The sequence below is a fragment of the Gopherus flavomarginatus genome, chromosome 5 (genome assembly GCF_025201925.1).
Source record: "Gopherus flavomarginatus isolate rGopFla2 chromosome 5, rGopFla2.mat.asm, whole genome shotgun sequence".
Lineage (NCBI taxonomy): Eukaryota > Metazoa > Chordata > Testudines > Testudinidae > Gopherus > Gopherus flavomarginatus.
Genome location: NC_066621.1, coordinates 96,184,168 through 96,204,122, shown reverse-complemented (window position 1 = coordinate 96,204,122; position 19,955 = coordinate 96,184,168). Strand labels below are relative to the sequence as shown.

Here is a 19,955-nt window from a genome sequence, read left to right as displayed (position 1 = left end):
ATTGGCTGTAGTGAAGCAGTTGGTCAGCTTCCTGAGAAAAGACTATTCTCAGTGCCCAATCAAGAAACACTTAATCCAACAATGAACTTGGAGACACCAATCCACATCTGGGCTTTCCCAGGAATGTGGCTTGGCTGGTAAGGAACTCAGTCATACATGGACATGTGACTTGTCCAGGTGACTCCAAACCTCCATTTTGTAGCTGGACTTTGCATAGGAGAGAGGAGGGGGTCTCCACCCACAAGAGAAAGTCTATTTAAGCCCAGGGATGACCCCTCTATTTTGGCTTTGGCTGGCTAAAGAGAGAGCCTCTCCACCCCTAAAAATACCTGAAAGAAACTGGAACAAAGGACAGTGACTGCAAGCGGTGTGAGTGATTGCTGGACCCAGACTGAAAAGAGATTAGTCTGTAAAAGGAATCATTCTGGAACTGCTGAGGATTTTGTCTGTATTCAGTTGGATTAGGCATAGACTGGTGTGTTTTACTTTATTTTACTTGGTAATTCACTTTGTTCTGTCTGTCACTACTTGGAATCACTTAAATCCTACTTTCTGTATTTAATAAATCACTTTTTACTTATTAATTAACTCAGTATGTATTAATACCTGGGGGGACCAAACAGCTGTGCATATCTCTCTATCAGTGTTACAGAGGGTGAACAATTCACGAGTTTACCCTGTATAAGCTTTATACAGGGTAAAATGGATTTATTTGGGTTTTAAACCACATTGGGAGTTGGGTATCTGAGTGTTAAGACAAGAACACTTCTATAAGCTACTTTCAATTAAGTTTGCAGCTGTGGGGCAAGTAATTTCAGACCTGGGTCTGTGCTGGAGCAGACAGGCATGTCTAGCTCAGCAAGATAGGGTGCTGGGGTCCTGAGCTGGCAAGAAAGCAGGGACAGAAGCAGTCTTGGCATATCACTTGTCAGTTCCCAAAGGAGTTTCTGTGGTCTAACCCATCACAGTGGTGTAGTCGAGCAGGGTCTGTTCACAGCTGATTGCTTTGAAATACTGGTAGTGATTTTAAGTGATTCCAAGTAGTGACAGACAGAACAAAGTGAATTACCAAGTAAAATAAAATAAAACATGCCAGTCTATGTCTAATCCAACTGAATGGAGACAATTTCCTGAAAAATGCTAAACAAAGCCTCCGGCTTGGCTTTTTGTAAATAATTCAGTCCAGTTTCACTTACAAACTAAGAGTATTTGTTTCTTAAAAACAGTGAAATATATCTGTCTGGTGAGAATTCAAATGCATAGTGACTGTGTGCAGTTTTGGGCCTACTAAACTATGCTGGATCAGAAGGCAGACAGATTTTTTTTCAAAAAATAAATGTCTGATGATATGAGATCCAGAATTTCTGAATTAAAATATAAATTGATGCCTTTATCACAGTGTAGTATTAGCTGCTACTGTACCTATTTGTTTATTCCCAGGTTCCTCTCCTAGTGGAAATTTATGCAATAGATGGCAACATTTTCAGGCTTAAAATTAATGAGATATCTCCTCTCAAATCAAGGTATGAAGTCCCTGATGTTCTCATAAAAGAACCTACCACTCAGAGGTAAGCTCTGGAAGGTGATATAGTCTCTTAATTGCTTATACCCCTTCCCCATCAACCGTGTGTTCTCATCCCTCTTATTTGAGTACAGTTGTATTTACCGTTATGAATATCAGGAACTTACAGGAATAGAAAAAAAGCAATTGGCTTATGAAGGTGAGTTTGTGCCCAACGATAAATGTTGCATATTGAAGAAGATGATATAGCCTCATATGTGAAATCTGTAACTATATGAGCCAGCCAGAAGGTGGGCTAGACCTTAGTATGCATCATTTTGACCTAATGTGTTGTCTATTTGTATTGAGAAAATAAAAACTATTGAGAATGTTGAAGGAAACTTTGTAGCCAGCTATTGCACTGTTCAGTCTGTGGGCCAGACCTAGGAGTCCTCAGTGCTTACTCAGAACCTACAGTTATTTAAGAGAATGGAGTTTTGCTTCAAGAGCAGTTTCAAGATTTGGCCTTATGTTACACAATTATCCTTAAATTATCTTTTGTCTAATTTGTAGTTTATCTACAATTATCTAAAACCTATGGAAATCCATTACTTTTTTTTTTTTTTTTTTTTTTAATTTACCAGGCTCTCTATAGCCCAGAAGGAAACAGGTATTCTGGTATTGACATGTGCCAATGAGGACTGCAAGCTTCACATCACAGCAAATCCATTCCAGATAGAACTAGAGTCCAAGGGTGAGACTGTACTGAGTGTGAACACCAATGGCCTGTTGTACTTCGAGCATCTACAGCCGCCACCCCAAAACAGGTGTGATATCCCCTATATCCCACAGTGCAGTGTCTGTGATGCTGCTGAAAATAAACCAACAAGAATTCAGATCAGCAAAAATACGCAGTGCCACCATTTGTAATGCTACTATCTATATGCAATACTCTTGGCTCTGACTTACTCCCTGTGAGACCCCACTGAAGTCAGGACAGAATTTGATCCTGTGAGGCCACATCCATCCTATCTCTGATTGAGGGCACCCCAAACATTGAAGCCTGGGTTCTCCCTTTGCTCACTCAGTAAGAGCAGTGGTTCTTACCAGGTATATGTACCTTTGGGGGTATGTAGAAGTCTTCCAGGGGGTACATCAGCTGATCTAGATATTTACCTAGTTTTATTATAGGCTACATGAAAAGCACTAGCGAAATCAGTACTAAAATTTCATACAGACAGTGACTTGTTTATATTATTCTGTATACCAGGGGTGGCCAAACTGTGGCTCTGCGTAAAAGTACGGCTCTTGGAGCCCCTCACAACCTCTCCTGCCCATTCTTCACCTACCAGACTGTTTGGGGGGAGCTTGGAGCTTCTGACTTGCGGCAGGGTGGTGGGGCTCAGGGCTTCTGCCCAGCAGGGAGGGGGCTCTCGGGGCTTCAGCCTCTTTATCCTATTTATGGGCCAATTCTATGAGATGCTGAGCACCCTTAATTCCCCTTGACTTTACTGGGGAGTTGAGGTTGCCCACTATCTCATTCGATCAGGTCCCTAATTTTATCTACTCATCCTCATTATAGCTAAACCTGCTCTTTATGAAGACATCATTCATCATATAGCTGCAATATTTAGCACTCCACCCCTGTTGCAAAATACTGGAAGAATGAGGGGAAATAAAGCAGGGGAAATGGGAATTGTGGGGCCATTCCACAGAGCTGAGAAAGCAACGTGGTAGGTAGCTCTACTCTAGGGAAAATAATTACTTGTAATTGATAGAGAGCACTCTGCATGACAGAACACACAAAAATATCTAATCTGAAAAACTTCTGTGTGGGGATCTGTGTGGGGATAAAGAGGGGAAAATTCTGACATTATTAGAAGTGACTGTAAAAATCCCAGGAACCAGTTGAACAGAATAACCCAAACTAGCTCTGGTTTGGAAAGAGGATCACTGTAAGAAATTAAATACCAAAATCACTTGTCAACTACACATATCTCCACACATGATTGCTTTTCAGAAAAGGTGAAAGCTAAAAGTTCCAGATATTGTAGGAGGGTTGCAGTTTTTAAAGTTTTCTATCTGAAATCCTCTCAATTAACTGGTTATTTCTGCTTATTTGTTTTCATTAGCAAAACTACAGCACAAAAGGAGGAGGATGCATCAATTGACTCCTCTCAGGTAATCCAAGCTTGGTTTGATTCTGACATTAGTACCCTGTGGGAAGGATGGATCAGTTGTCATGATTACAAACTCTGTGTTTGTATGGCATGGGCTCGTGTTATGACAGGGGTTTCCGAACAGCCAAACTGAGGCCACACTGCCAACTTGCCAGGAGCCTGAGGCCCACATTTCAGCTGTATAAAATTGTGTTAAATAGGCCAAAGGCATATTCTCAGGCACATACATCCCTAGTACTGTTGCAGGATTCTCTTTGAAGAGAGACCTAGTGCTGGCAGTGGATAAAAACACACATCTTTTTCTGAGTAGGCTGTTTTAGTACAATGTGTGCAGATGGCTGTTTGCTCCACCATGTTGTAATAATTGACAAGAGGAGAGGCTAGAGGAAGTTCCACCTGTATTGTAACTTAGAACCCATTCCAGGTCAACCTTAGATGTGGACCAATAAGAGTGTTCCTAGGATGTCATAGGAGGGTGTGACATTACCCAGAGTACAAATCTGGACTGATGAACAGCTGTGTCCCTCTATTCTCCAACTTGGGGTGTCTTTTATACTGCTTTGCTGTGGCAGCTACCACTCTTGGTCTGCTCACACACAGCCTCCAGCATGTAAATCAGTCCCACCTACATTGTATGAGTGATTTGGCCAGCCACTCTTGAATCAAACTGCAGAGCAACGCCAGCAAATTTCCAGTCTCAGACTTACCCCAGAAATGTGCATCTCCTGGACAATACACGCTCATGTGAAGTCTGTCATTTATTAATAGAAAATGATATGCCCAAATCTTATTACCCCAAATGGAGTTTCCCAAACACACTGGTTTAGGTAAAACAACAAAACAAATTTATTAACTACAGAAAGATAGATTTTAGGTGATTACAAGTAATAAGGAATAAGTCAGAAATGGTTACAAGGAAATAAAAGGTAAAATGCAACTAACACCTAACTTAACAAGATAAGTGAATACAAAGCAAAAGTCTCTCACCACATGTGCCAGCAGCCTTACTGGCTGAACCTCTTTCAGTCAGGATCTCTTCCCCAGTCCAATGATACCTCCTTTGTTTTTCAGGTGTTGATGATGCCCTGGGTAGAGAGCAAGGGAGAGATGATCTCCCCTTATAGCCTCTTCTCTTGTGCAACAGTCATCTCCAGTTGAAATTCAGTAGACAGAAAGTCTGTGAGGAGAGGAACCTCAGGATGCCTCTTTGTCAAAATGTAGGGGTTTTTTTTAGCCCACATCCCCTCTTCTGCCAAAGAGTGGCCACTCAGGTGATGATCCACTTAATCTCATTGACACCTGGCCGAGGCATTGGCTAGCCTTTTGTCTCTGGGGAACTGGTTTGTGACTGTCCTCCAGAACATGTTAGAACCTATCTTAATATCATGCAGTAGAATCTTACAACTGTGTATATATACAATGTTGTCTTGGTGAAATATGCATGGCAACAATCAGCAAAGCATGAGCTTTCAAATGATACCTTACAAAGTATGCTTTGTACAAGATGTATCAATCTTGTAAAAGGGGTGAGCATAAGGGAACAGACTGTCACAGAGGGCAAGCTTATTTTATGCTGAAGTCACTGTGAAAAAGAAAACCAGAAAGAATATTACAAAAAGATTAAATTCAAGGAGATTGGATAGTAGAGCACAGGGCTCAAGAATTGAAGGAGGCATTAACAAGCTCAAGACTCCTATAAGGGTTGGAGATTCTCAAAGGCTTATTCATTGCCTGGCTTGTCCTGGGAGCTCAGGATCAAATATGCCAAAATAATATCTGTATTGCTTTGTGAGTTTTCAAGATCTTTTTGTGCAGTACCAAGTCAAGTGTTGTCCATCTATAAGGCATTTGACTTGGTACTGCACATTTTGATTAAAAAATTAGAATGTAAAATTAACTTGACACACATTAAATGGCTTAAAAGCTGACTAGGAGGTCTCAAAATGTAACTGTAAATGGGAAATTGTGATCAAGCAGCTGTGTTTCCAGTGGGTTCCTGCAAGGCTAGGTTCTTGACTCTACATTATTTAATGACCTGACCTTAAATGACCTGGAAGAAAACCTCAGGTCATCACCAATAAAGTTTGCAGATGATGCACAAATTGAGGAAGTGGCAAATAATGAAGAGGGGAGGTCACTGGATCAGAGCAATCTGGATCACTTGGTAAACGGGGCACAAGCAAACTACGTCTTTTTAATACGGCTAAATGTATATATATAGGAACAAAGAACATAGGCCATATTTAGAGGATGGGGGACTCCATCCAGGGAAGCAGTGACTCTGAAAAAGCTTTGGGGTGGGAGTATGGTGGATAATCAGCTGAACATGAGCTCCCAGTGTGATGGTATGGCCCAAGATGCTAATGCAATCCTGGAGATGCATAAACAGGAGGATCTTGCATAGGAGCTCAGAGGTTATTTTACCCCTATGTCTGGCACTGGCATGACTACTACTGGAATACCGTGTCCAGTTCTGGTGTCCATAATTCAAGACAAATAAACGGGAGAGGATTCAGAGAGGAGCCACAAGAATGATTAAAGGATTAGAAAACATGTCTTATAGTGATAGATAAGCTAGATTGTCCTCTTTGAGTCTAACAAGGAACAAGTTAAGGTGGTGACTTGATTAGTCTGCAAGTATCTAGGCAGGGAACAAATATTTAACAGGCTTTTCAATCTAGCAGAGAAAGATATAACACGATCCAATGGCTTGAAGCTAAAGCTAGACAAATTCAGACAGGTAATAAGGTGGACATTTTTAACAATGAGAATAATTAACCATTGGAACAATTTACTGAGGGTTGCAGTGGATGTATTTTTTTTTTTAAGCTATGCTCAAGGCATTATTTCAGAGAAGTTGTATGGCCTGTGTTGCATCAGGAGCTCAGGCTAGATGATTATAATTGTCCCTTCTGGCCTTGGAATCTATGCTGCTCTTTTGTGCTGAAGCAGAGCACGGTAGTTTTCCACCAGAGCATCCGTTCTTCAAGGTTCACAGGCCTGGCCCAAACCAAGTGTTTTTTGGGCTACGTTCCACCTATGTTCAACAACATATCAAGTAAATAATGCATCTCAAGAGAATACATGTGTATCACTCATAAATAAAATGTTCTGTAAACAAGCACAGCTGGCTAAGTTAGATTTGCCTATTTTTATACATGTAGGAAAATCAAGAGGATCTGGGTCTCTGGCAGGAGGAATTTGGCAGTTTTTTAGACATCAAAGCTAATGGTAAGATTAAGCCTAGAATTGAAAACAACTTAACCAGTTTGCATAATTATGTGCTCATCCATATTTCTGTCTGCCTTTTTGTTTAACTACTTAATGATTATTCATCTCACTCTTTCTCCTACTGGAAGGCTCAAAGGGTACATTAATAATAAATATGACAAATGGACTATAGACCTTTCTAGGTCACTAGTTCAATTCCAGACTAAATTAGTAATGAACAAATTCATAACAACCTGTTGTGTTCTACATGAAATGAATGGGTTAACTCAATCCATTTCCTAATGGGCCAGGCTCTGCATGACATAAAACATTATCACATAAGTCTTTATCACACTGGGCACTAAGTTAGCAGACCCAGTAGAGAGGCTGACAATTGTTTGGGCCTGCAATGCAATCCACAAAGGTATTTAGGTGCCTAAGTCCTATTTTTAGGCACCACTGTGATTCACAAAACTCTCACTCAGCTGCCACCTATCCCTGTAGATACCTACGTTTTTACCTCTGGGCATGCATGCTGCAGCCTCTTCCTAGGTGCCCGTATGCCTATCATCTGCCTGAGCATGCACACTGCTGCCTCATGATAGGTGTCCAGGTGTTTGGCTCCTGTGTAAGCCCCAGAGCAATTCACAAACTGAGGAAGAGAGACATTCAGCTGTCTAAGTCCCATACAGGAGCCCAGATCCAGTAGGCATGCTCAGAAGCTGCAGAATTGGGCCCTGCCGCTGAGTTCACACAAAACAGTTGGCAGAGAGGGGAAGAACAGGAAGGGTAGCTCCCTTATAACTGTTAGCCTGGTGGATAGGGTACTCACCCAGGTTATGGCTAACCTCTGGTTCAAGATCCCCTTTATCCTGTGGGGGGGAGAAGGAATTTGAACAGGGATCAGCCCCCTCTGTGGGAAGGGTCCTAGGCAATGGAATATTCTGATATAGGGCTCCTTCAGTATCGCCTGTTTAAGTTGTTCCACTTTAATTGAACAATTATATATAAATTGGGCCAGAGAAAGAGTTAGAATGACTGTATTGCCTAGTGCTTAGAACACTCACCTGTATGTGGACAATCCCTGGTCAAATTCCTTCTCTCGCTTAGGAGGAGAGGGAACTCAAACCAGGGATCTTTTACATCCTGAGTGAGCACCTTATCTACTAGCAAAAGGTTGCAAGGGAGATCCTGCACCCAGCTGTTTTGTTGTGGGCCCCACAAGTGACTTACAGGGATAAATACCTATCTTCCTGGTTTGTCTCCATGAGAGGGGCAGTACTTAGGACAGCCCCCACCTTTGGCCTCATCTCCCATTGGCTAGGTTAGGCAACTCCCCACCTACCACACTGGTTTGTGTATTGCAGTTTAAGGTGCCTCTCTCTCATTCACTGTGTAGGATCCCGGGCTCCTAACTCATGCTTTGTGGATTGCAGTGTTCTTCCTGTGATTTGCCAGGCCCTTAAAATTTAGGAGTCATGATGCTCAGCATCACAATGTCTAAGTCTTTTTGTGGATCTGGGCCATGGAAACTAAATTGCTGTAACATCCCTTCTATAAAAGTTGTCTAGGTGATGGTTGAGGAGGCACACAGGTGGCACAGCGTGGGGAAGCTCGCACTCCTGTTGCCTGTGCTGTACCTGTTCTGTGGACACAAAGAGAATTTCAGTCTCCAGGACCTGCAACCCAAAATCTTTCAAAGGCACAAAGATCAATATACAATGATTTTGTTTGGTTGGCTAAAGCTCTTCTAAGAAGTGATTAAAGTCCCATATCTTATTAGGGTGACCAGACATCTCGATTTTATCGGGACTGTCCCAATATATACTTGTTTGTCCCGCGTCCTGATCAATGTTTGGTCAGGACATAAAACTGTTTTATTACATAATAAAGAATAGTTTGATAAAAATAAAGTAACCTGCAAGTTTTGGCATTTTTTACTATAAATTCATTCTTTTTGCCCTTCATGATTTGATCAAAATTTATAAACAACAAATTTACAAACAAGTACCCCTAGAAAACTTTCCCATATAGTAGGTATATAATAATGGAGGTGAATCTGAAATCAAGTTTGAAGCAATAGGTAAACAGAACATTTTTATAATTAATATGTTCTGATCTATTTCTTAAAGTTAGGCCATGAGAAGAGCAGAACTCAGGGCTGTTGTATCTTAATACTGTTCCTACAGGTCCCAGTTCCATAGGCTTGGATTTTTCTTTGCATGGATGTGAACATGTCTATGGAATACCAGAGCATGCAGAAACACTTCTCCTCAAAAACACCAGGTAAAAGAGTGGCAGATTTGCTTCTAAAGAGGGCTGTAACTCTGATTTTGGGGATAATTAGGCGGGGTAGCACATCTGAAACTTGAAGATCCAACGGGAACAAGTGCCAGTGATCTTTGTCCTGATGTCACCTTTGAACATTTAGATTTGCGCAACAGTTTAACTGAGCACACCGGATTGTTGTTTGGATGGCCATTGCGAGTCATAACAGACATATTAGTGGTGTGATGTGAGGAAATCTAAGACTGAATGAGCACAAGGAGTGGTTAGTGCAGCTTAGGTGTTAAGTGGATTGGTGAATAATTAAATAAAACTTTTTAAGTCCTGTAATGGAGAAACCATAAAGTTTTCCAGATGATTTAATTCAAACAAGGCCTGAGATGTGTATGACACATATCAGTACAGTACACAATACATTTTGTGTTTTGTTCTAATGGTAGCAAGCAACACATAAAATGATGGCATCTGTTCCCAAGGAGTAAGCTGCTCTGCTTCCAACTCCACAGTGCTGCCCGTGACTCTTCCTGTTCTCTATTATGTTTCTGTGCAGCCAATTCTGCATGAGTATTTCTCAGGTTTAAACAGAATATACTTTACTGAAATGCATAAAAGAGCAGCTCCAGACAGCTCTATGGGATTTAAGCAGAAAAATGGGGAAGGTGAGTGTTAATAGTTTAAGGATGAGACCACATCAGAAGCAGTGTCATTGACAGCAAGAGATGTAATTTGATACAGCTAGCTTTGAGCAAAGCGATAGAAATGGTCATCCATGCCACATGTCGTATCTTGCTGATAAATGATAGACTGTAATAAAGAATACACCATATTAATCCCTGCTGTAACACCTTTGAGTTCAGTAGAGTTGCAGCAGAGTTTAACTTGGTCCAGTGAGTAATTATTACAAGTAATGTTTGTTTGTTCATTCCAGTGACGATGATGCCTACCGGCTTTTTAACTTGGATGTCTATGGGCACAAGATCCATGACAAAATGGGCATTTATGGTTCAGTGCCCTTTCTGTTAGCACATAAACCTAACAGAACTTCTGGGATCTTCTGGCTGAATTCCTCAGAAACTCTAGTGGAGATTAATACAAAAGCTGTAATGGAGGTGAGAGATGCATGATATTGAACTCCTAGGCACAATAAGAAATTAAAATACTCCTGTACAGGGCAATTTGATAATGTAACTTCATGTTCACCTTTTGCCTCAGTGAATCAGGAATTGTAACTCTTTTCTCTCCCTCCTCATTTATTTTAGTGAACTTTAGACATAATCACAAAGGTGCATTTTTCAGAACACAAGATGCAGGAATCACATAGTAAATTTCATATAAGAAAAGAAAATTTTGAAGTACTTCAAATCCTGCAAGAGAAATCCATAAAAATAGGTATCCAACACTATCAAGTGCAGAAAACATATTAAGCATTTTTAAGCTAGCATTTATCAAACCATGAAAATTAGAAATTATTGGTATTTTTCCCCTCCCCAATGCTTCATGTGACTCTATTGTTGATATTCAGGGAACAAGGATATAGATGTGATTTCACATCCAACATTCTTTTTGCTTATTAAAATGAGACAGTAAAATAAGATATTGCATTATCATGAACAAAAATACACTATTTAGATTAAATTATATAAAAAAATCAGAGAGAACTATTAAGGTCTGGACAATCAATGGAGACATTGTAAAGTTAATCTTTGGTAGAGAGAGGGCTTCAGATTCTACTTTCTGTTTCTTTCAAAGCATGTACCATCCAGATCTCCTCCAGCCATAACTAAGCAGAAAGTGGTGCCTCAAACTGATGTGCGCTGGATGTCAGAAAGTGGAATAATTGATGTTTTCCTCCTAATGGGACCCACCCCTTTTGATATCTTCAAGCAATATGCACAATTGACAGGTATTATCTTGTATCAGTGAAGAAACAGCATTGTACATTCATCACTGAGGTTCCCTGTCATCACCTTAATAATGTGGAACAATTACCCGCTGAACATATTGTATCAAAAAGTGGACTAATGTTTACTTATCTCATTGAATGCAGTAGGACAGCCATTCCCAAAATGTGGTTCACAGAGCACTTATTGGTGTTTTGTGGAGAAATGGCTTTCATCCTTGTTTTCAACAGCATCTACAGGTGTTCAGGCTTGGCCTCTAAAAGTAGCTGGAAATGTGAAGCCAATCTATTTACTACTTGAGGCTGCTCTTTCATGAGGGAAGAGAGGAAACAGGAGAAAATTCTAGCGAGTGGCGCTACCAAGCACCAGTGGGAGAAAGGAATGAAGCAACTGGATAGTATCTCTAAGGGAGCAGGAGGAGGAGATGGTAGCTGGCCAGTGTGTCCATGAGAGAAGGTAGCAAAGTGACAGGAAAGCAAGTGCAGGGTGAAAGGAGAAGAAAGAGGCCAGGTGGCAAAGAGTCATGGGCAAGGGGAGACAGAAAAGCAAAAGTGCAGACAGTGTAACTGACTTTTTTATAAAGGAAAAATTACCTACTACACTGTAGAGGGGGAGGAGTAGCTCAGTGGTTTGAGCATTGGTCTGCTAAACCTAGGGTTTAGCAGACCAATTAAATTATAAAATTATAAAAAAAAAATTTATAACTCATGTTCAGTCCTTGAGGGGGCCACTTAGTGATCTGGGGCAAAAATCAGTACTTGGTCTTGCTAGTGAAGGCAGGGGGCTGGACTCAATGACCTGTCAAGGTCCCTTCCAGTTCTAGGAGATAGGTATATCTCCCATTATTATTATTAGCCATGTTGGTGCCTGGATATTAGAGAGACAAGATGAGTGAGGTAATATGTTTTATTGGAACAACTTCAGTTAGTGGAAGAAGAGCTTCGTGAAGTAATCTCAATAGCTTGGTGAAAGAGATAACAGAAGTTGGTCCAATAAAAGGTATAACCTCACCCACCTTGTCTTACTACATTTAAGACAGTTAAGAGCGCACAAACTTTCCTAATGTTACTTTTCCACATAAGCAATTGCCACGGGGATATTATTGGATCATGAATAGGAGAGGAAGTGGTCCTTTTAGTCATGAATGGGAGGGCAAATAGTTTACAAGACCATCTCTCAAAGCTGAGGCCCACGCTATGAAAAAGTTTCAAAAAAATGTGACCCTCTGGTTTTGCTGTATTGTTGCACCTAAGGAACTGGTTTTATTTTCTATTACTAAGCAAATATTAATTTCTGCTCAAGTGCCAGAGTAAGGGGAATTACAAATCATTTTTGAGGTGAACTGGTAGGAAGATTACAATGGCCTTTTTTGCTAAGCCTGATCATGTTAGTTATTCATGTCAATGAAAATTAAATTCATCCACAATATTTTTAAACATCAAGAAAAATTTTAGCACGGAGAGTAATAATGGTCACTAGAATAACACTGCATTATTATGCCACCCGGTAACAGTATGATTTCTCACCCATATGATATAATCATTACAGCAGCTTCTGCTAAAGTTAAGCTTATCCATAATTTTTGTTATGATCTTAGTTTCTGGTGTTACAAACTCAAAATGTGAAAATTGTGCTCTGGACTGAACCTTAGGTAAGTATGCTTCATATTCAAACAGTTACATATGATTTCAGCCATGCCACTCCCATTGACTTTTCCAAAGATTCACGATAACGCTGAAAGGCAATACCATTATTATGCTTATTGGCTGAGTTTCTAACTTCATATCTGTTCCTAGGCACTCAAGCCCTGCCTCCACTCTTCTCCTTGGGCTACCACCAGTGCCGCTGGAACTATGAGGACGAGCAGGATGTAAAGACAGTAGACACTGGCTTTGATGAGCATGACATCCCCTATGATGTTATATGGCTGGACATAGAGCACACAGAAGGAAAGAGGTACTTCACCTGGGACAAGAAAAAATTCCAGCACCCCGAAAGGATGCAGGAACAGCTCAAGAGGAAAAAACGCAAGGTACATTATACAGAGGGAGGATGGAAAATGTCATTGTACAGCATAATCTAGGGAGGCCCTAAATACTTGAGCAAACATGTCTCATTCCATGTCCCCACCAGCAGTTACTAGTGGCTGTGGTGGGTCAGTTCTTACTAGTGTTTTGCTTAGTTAGCATAAGGCAGAGGACAAAGCTTTCTTGGTCTAGGCTCCACCTATGTAAAACTCCATCTTACAGGAGGTTTCACTGCAGTCCTTGTCTGCAGCGTTTAGGTCCTAAAGGAAGGTCTGTTTATTTCAACAGGGTGTCCTTTACCCATTGTTAAGCCCCCTTCTCTGTTTTTGCTTTTCTTTTTTATATTGATAATCCATTTTCTCCCCTATCTATGTTAATTGGGAATTGTTCCTTCTTGTTTGGTGGGATTGGTTGCCTAAGGGCTACTGAGTTTGCCCTTGTGTCAGATCCTTCAGCTGTAGTTGGCAGTGCATTCAGGTTGGTTAATCTTTATTTCTGCTTTTATTGTATAGTCCTTAGATGTATGGACTTAAATATATTAGATATACAAGTGCAGAATCTAGAGAATATGTAACCAACTAATGAACTCATACAATAGTTGATTTCAGCCAAAAACCAATGATTGTTGGAGCAATGTTAAAGTAGTGAAGTCATAATAAGTTACATAGTAGCACCTCTTCTTAATTATCAGGAATTAATGGCTGCAGAAGGCAACTAAGCAAAATACAATGGTTACATTTTTTAAAAGGTCAGGAAAATTTTATAACTGATATTTATTATGCATGTTAAGATATGAGTGTGACATCCCCAAAGTACAATCCAGCTCATAAAATAGCTGTGCCCCCTTAATGCTCCAGTGCAGTGTACAGTGTGTGCTGCTTTGTTGTATGAGTTGCCACTCTGCCCGCTCACCCCCAGACAACTACCAGAGTTTTATGCCCAGCCACTCTTACATATAGAATGACACCCATTTATCTCTAGTCCCAGCCTTGCACCCCAGAAATGTGCGTCTTACACTGCTCAAGACCCCCTTGGACAGTGCAAGCTCTTAAATTAGTCATTTTATCAAAGAAAATAAATATGCGCCAGCCCTTGCTAATCTGACTAGATTCCCCAAACTCTTCAGCCAAAAACACACTGGTTTAGATAAAACATTAAAATACGTTTATTAACTACAGAAAGATAGATTTTAAGTGATTACTAGTAGGTTGGCATTGAAATAAAAGATAAAAACTGGAAGCTGTTTCCTAAACTTTACGAAAGCTAAATTTGAAGCGAACAGTTTCTCTCACCCCTCTGGATGTTGCAGGCAGTTCAGTTCTTAGTACATAAGCTGGTTTCCTTTCCCAGCCTGGGATCAATCTTCCCCAGTTCCAAGTCTTACAATCAATCTTGTTTTAGTAAAGATGGAAGAGAAGAGAGGTGGCCAGGGGCCTTTGTTCCCCCTTTTTATATTGTAACCGGGTGCCTGGATGGGCTACACTGAGAGTGTTATACTTAGGGCAGACTGCAAGTAATAGGGCAGACAATCCCCCAAACTGGTGGTTTATTCTATAATTGGATTCATCAAGCCAGTAACAAAACAGTTTCTGCAATATCACACTGGTTACCAAGAAGCCTGAGAGAGCCTGGCTGGGAGTCTGCAGTGACCCGCTCCCTGCCTGGGCTTGGCTGCCAGGAACAGAGGCTGAGCGAGCCAGAAACATGCCAGGGGAGAAAAGGACTCCAGATTGCTTGGCTTCTGACTCCAGCAGCTGGACTGGCTGTGGGCTTCCCCCACTCCCAGGTCTTGTTGCTGGGGCCAGGGGCCAAGCGAGCCGGTCCCCCTCCCTACCCTGGCATGCTCAGCCCCTGTCCCTGGCAGCCAAATCTGAGCAGGAAGGGGGCAGCTGCTGCCTCCCAGCCAGGCTCTCTCAGGCAGCTCCATCTAGCCCCCTGCCCAGCTGCCAGAGACTGCTACTGAACATGGAGATGGGAGACACAGGGAGAGAAGGACAGAGCCCCTCTCTGCCCCTGCCCTGCCCCACTGCCGCAGGTAATGTGGGTCAGGGAGAGCGTGGTGGCCCCAGGCTGGGTGAAGGGTATGGGAATCACTGGGCAGAGGAGACATGTGGGACAGTCATATGCAATGTTCCCTCAAAATTCATTCTGCATGAATGGGAAAAAATTAGTTATGTGCACCAATATGAAGATGATGTGTGGTGAAGGTGGGCCGAGGGGTTTGGCATGTGGGAGGGGGCTCAGGATTGGGGCAGTGGGTTGGAGTGCAGGGGTGAGGGCTCTGGCCAGGGGTGCAGGCTCTGGGATGGGACTGGGAATGAGGAGTTCAGGATGCAGGATGGGGCTCAGGGCTAGGGCAGAGGGTTGGGGTGTGGGAGGGGGTGAGGGCTCTGGCTGGGGGTGCAGGCTCGGGGTTGGGGCCAGGGATGAGGGTTTTGAGGTGCAGGATGCCCTGGGGCTGCAGCGGGGAGAGAGGATTCCCCCCAACCCTCCCCCCGCCGCAGCAGCTCCGGGGCCGGGAGAGAGGCACCTCTCCCCACTGCAGCAGCTCCAGGACTGGGGGAGTTAAGTGTGTGGCTCTTGGTGGCCTCCTGCGTGGCCACACAGGCACACACTGTGGAGGGAACTTAGGTCACATGTCCTCCTCTTTAGAGTGTGTCTTCCCCCTCCTCCCAAGTATGGGGAGGCAGGAGTCCTCTATGGTCTCTTGTTAAGTTATGGATCATACCCAACTTGACCAGTCTCCGTTTCACATGTATCTTGACCCTTTTTACTGGAAAAATTCTTGCTGTGTCATGAGGTCAGGCAACTTCATTGCCTATGTGCTGTGCACTCAGATTTCCATATGAATTCCAAATTCTTGCTTGTACTTTCTGTATGCATGCAGGTATCTCTGGGGATGACATGCCAGTCCTTTGTTTATAGTTCTTTTGTTATTTCTAAAGAGCTAGACTGTGGGCATTCCCCAGACTCACAACATGTTTCAGTAGCAAACATACAGCAAAATCTCATAATTCCATATACAGTGTTGATACATACATTTTAACAGGGCAATAGTATTTAGCAGACTATAACTTTTCCCAATGATACCTCCCAAGACATACTTTGTACAAGATTTATCATAATAAGTGGTGACCATAATAGCATATGCTGTCACAATGTGTAATGTGGCAGGGCACTTTTTCCATCTCACCAAGCTTAATGCTTCCCCCTCAGATGATGGTGGGGCCTGAAGTAAATCAGCCTCACTCTGGGTAGCGCTGGGCTTCCCATTCTGAGTTTATTTATCAACATTTTCAAGCCAGACCCAAGGAGTACTCCTCTACCATACAAAAGAAACAAATCTACAACACAGAATATAGGGGGAATACCTTTTCCTACCCCGTCTTGAAGGGGATGGTGTTGCCTTTGTATTGGCCACCATGGTGTCCATCCTTCTCCTAAACAGGCAGTCAGTTTGGTGGTTTCCCCTGGAGGGAGAAGAGCACCCTCTCACCCTGGAGAAGCCTTTTTCCCTGCTGCCATTAATCCTGCAGCAGCTTGTCTCTCCTCCTTCTCTCCCACGGGGGGGGGGGGGGGGGGCTTTAAATGTCCTAGACAGGTCCCAGGTGTCCTCAGTTGACCTGAGATAACCTCTTTTCTGTTTGTAGACAATAGGGCCTTTTTCATTCTAGGGTAATATCCCTGCCTTCCATCACTCCGATTGCAGTAGTCCAGCCTGACTTTGTCACAGTAATTAAATGTTGTGGTTTAGGGAAGAAACTAGTCACCACAACAGTAAGGGAGAAATTTATTTTCCCACCTCATCAATTGTGTAATGTTGTATTATATTGATTTTAGGGGAGGTTACTTTCTTCTGAAGCATATGGTATAGTACTGACCCTTATTTCAGGTAGACAAGCATGCACTGCCACTTATCTTGTGAAATCAGCTAGTTTACATATGTATAGTAAGTATGCACAAGGGCCAGTAACTCCTTTTTCAAAAATGTGACTACCTCTGCCTTAACCTGAATCAGGAGGGAGCTCTTTCTGTAATATGCTGAACAACTGATGCTAATGGATTCTTCTCATCTCTTATGCTGGCAGCTTGTGGTCATTATAGATCCTCACATTAAGGTTGATCCCATGTACGCCCTATACTCTCAGGCCAAAAAGAAGGGGTATTTTGTGAAGAATAGGAAAGGCCAAGACTTTGAGGGCATCTGTTGGCCAGGTAAGAAAACCCACTGCTTATAGTCTATACATTAGAATTTGTTTATTTTGTAATGTGTAGCAGAATAACATGAGTCAAAAGTGGATAGAACTAACATCTCAAAAGGAAAAAAAGTGTTGGCGTAATTCTTGGATATTCACGATTCCAAGTCTTTTGATAGTTCTAATGCATCTCCTAGTCTTCCCATTCCTCTACCATTAGTTAGAGGTAATTAGTATTATCTCTGCATACATGGGCACTGACTCTGTAGGTGCTCCAAAAATAGTTAGTGCTCAGCACCCACTGGCAGCCCTCCCTCAATCAGCTCCATCATCTCCTACCCATGAGCGGCCCTGCCGATCAGCTTCTCCCCCTCCCTCCCAGTGCTTCCCACCTGCCATGGATGAGCTGTTCAGCAGCATGCAGGAGGCACTGGGGAAAAGGGGGAGGAGCTAGGGGGAGGAACTCTGAGAGGAGGGGGCAGAATGGGGCAGGGCAGAGCAGGGGTGGAGGAGGAGAGGCGGGGGGAGGCTTGGGGACAGGGTGGAGTGAGGAAAGGGCCTGGGGCAGAGTGGGGGTTAAGCACCCACTGGCAACTTAGAAAGAGAATGCTTCTGTCTGCATATAATCTAGGTGCATGGTACTATAAGCTTACTGAACTTGTGCAAAGACCAGTACTCTAAATTGTCCAATGTTGCATAACTCCTACTCAGCCTGTTACATTAAATTGTTTATAAAAGTAAGCAAAGGTTGAGTCAAATAGACTGGTGCAAACTGGATTGTTAAAAGAAATAGTAAAAGGTCTTCAAGGTTCCTGCTGAAGTCACTGGTTGATATAACAACAAACTGAAAGATTCTTGAAACAGGAGGAATTGTTCATAGTTGAAATCACTAAACTGTGTTAATTTTAAAGAGAGGAGATTGCTGTTCCTTCTTGGATTTTTAATGGTGATTGTTACAATGGGAGTAAGCCAGTGATAACATAAAACCCAACACCACACTTCACTGTTCAATGTTGTAACAGTGAACAAGGGTTTCGTTTACACTTTCTCCCTATTGGGGCCTGAAACACCCCTTTGAAAACATTTCAAACTTCATGGCGTGGGTCTTATATTCTTCACTGTATAGTGTGTGGCTAGAGGAATCCTTTCCACTTGAAGTTTGGAGGCCATGCAGGGAGAGACAGTGGCCATGGCACTGAAACAGTACCATAAAGATCCTTTTCAGCAAAGGTGAGAACAGCAAAATTGGAAAAGAGTTAGATCAGATGGAGGGGAAAATTCTGAGAAGGAAAAAGGGAAAGTGAGATAAGAGTTAATAGGATTTGGACACCATTAAGATTGACACGCCCCAATTTTATATTTTAAAATATCCACCTAATTCCAGAAAACATGATTTTTGTAGAAGTTGCCAGTCTTAAAATGCTAGCTTCAAGCCGGACAACCTAGCAACAAATAACAGGGAGTCGTGACATGGATGCGGCTCTGAAATAAGTATACAGATGCATTTTGTTTCATTCCTGACTATACTTGGGAGTGCCTGCACTTCCAAACGTCCACTATGCTGTTGGTGAATACTGGTGCATGGAGAGTAGACATCTCTGTAAACAAGGAAATATATAAGGCTCAATGGGGTTCCAGCAGGGGCATAAACTGACAGCAAATCAGCTGTCTGCATACAATGTTTAAAGCACTGTGGCTCTATACTATGTAATGAACGTAATACAGCCATTGCAGAACACAGTTACCCACCTCCTGAGTGACACTCCCTGTAACATCAAGGCTTCGATTCCTTCACTGGCTTTCAGGTCACTTCTGAGTGCCATTCAAAATGCTGGTCACTATCTTTAAATGGTGTGGAACTTAGCCCACCACAGCCCAAGCATAGTGGTCTTCAGATCACAGTGTAAGGTGTACTACTTTAGTTTAGCACTTGGTTGCACTTTGCTTAGGTTTTTGTTCCTGGCATTTTGGGTTATGTATTAAGGTTACAGCAAAGGCAGAAGTCTTGGTGCTACGCATTGTGGAGATCATTGTATCAACATGTCACAGTGCTTGAATGCCAAGGCTATAGATGCTATAAAAGTTAAAATAATAAATCAGATGGTCCACACCTGCAGGTTCCTCTTCTTACCTGGATTTTACCAATCCTGAAGTCCGAAAATGGTATGCAGATCAGTTTGCCTTCAAATCATATAAGGTTTGTGTTTCTTCTCTTTGGATCCTACAGAGCACATCAAAAACTGGGAAATGGGGAAGAGACAGTCAGAGGAGATAAACTACTAGATAAGTAAGGCAGTGGGGCTTTGTATTTGTAGACAGTCATTAGACTGTAGAGGCAAATATCCAGAATATAGTGGTAACCATATAGACTGCAACAGGAACCTCACCGTGGTCTTGTCAACACTAAGAAAAATAGGAGCCTAATTCATCACTGATGCAATTCCCCCCATGATAGCAACAGTGGAGACTTTGGTGTGGACAGGGAATAAGCATTTTACCACCATGTAATCTAATGCAGCTGTCCCATTTCCAGCTTCTCTCAATAGGAGTCCACATAGGAAATGATGTGAGAGTGCTGCCTCTGAGGAGCTCCCAGTTGCTCTCAAGTCATCCTCCCCCACAATGAGTCCTTTAAGCTAGGAGAATAGTGTGGA

General features: G+C 42.3%; 1 protein-coding gene across 3 annotated transcripts in view; it reads left to right on the top strand.

Annotated features, from left to right (window-relative positions):
* Positions 1-19,955, top strand: part of GANC (glucosidase alpha, neutral C) — a 47,553-nt gene that overhangs the window by 10,204 nt on the left and 17,394 nt on the right. For all 3 annotated transcript variants that reach the window (XM_050954938.1, XM_050954937.1, XM_050954939.1), the window contains exons 5-14: positions 1,441-1,568; positions 2,146-2,328; positions 3,634-3,682; positions 6,846-6,912; positions 9,081-9,177; positions 10,106-10,286; positions 10,927-11,080; positions 12,875-13,110; positions 17,194-17,320; positions 19,419-19,498. In XM_050954938.1, coding sequence (XP_050810895.1) covers positions 1,441-1,568; positions 2,146-2,328; positions 3,634-3,682; positions 6,846-6,912; positions 9,081-9,177; positions 10,106-10,286; positions 10,927-11,080; positions 12,875-13,110; positions 17,194-17,320; positions 19,419-19,498 — 1,302 coding nt within the window. The remainder of the gene's footprint in view (positions 1-1,440; positions 1,569-2,145; positions 2,329-3,633; positions 3,683-6,845; positions 6,913-9,080; positions 9,178-10,105; positions 10,287-10,926; positions 11,081-12,874; positions 13,111-17,193; positions 17,321-19,418; positions 19,499-19,955) is intronic.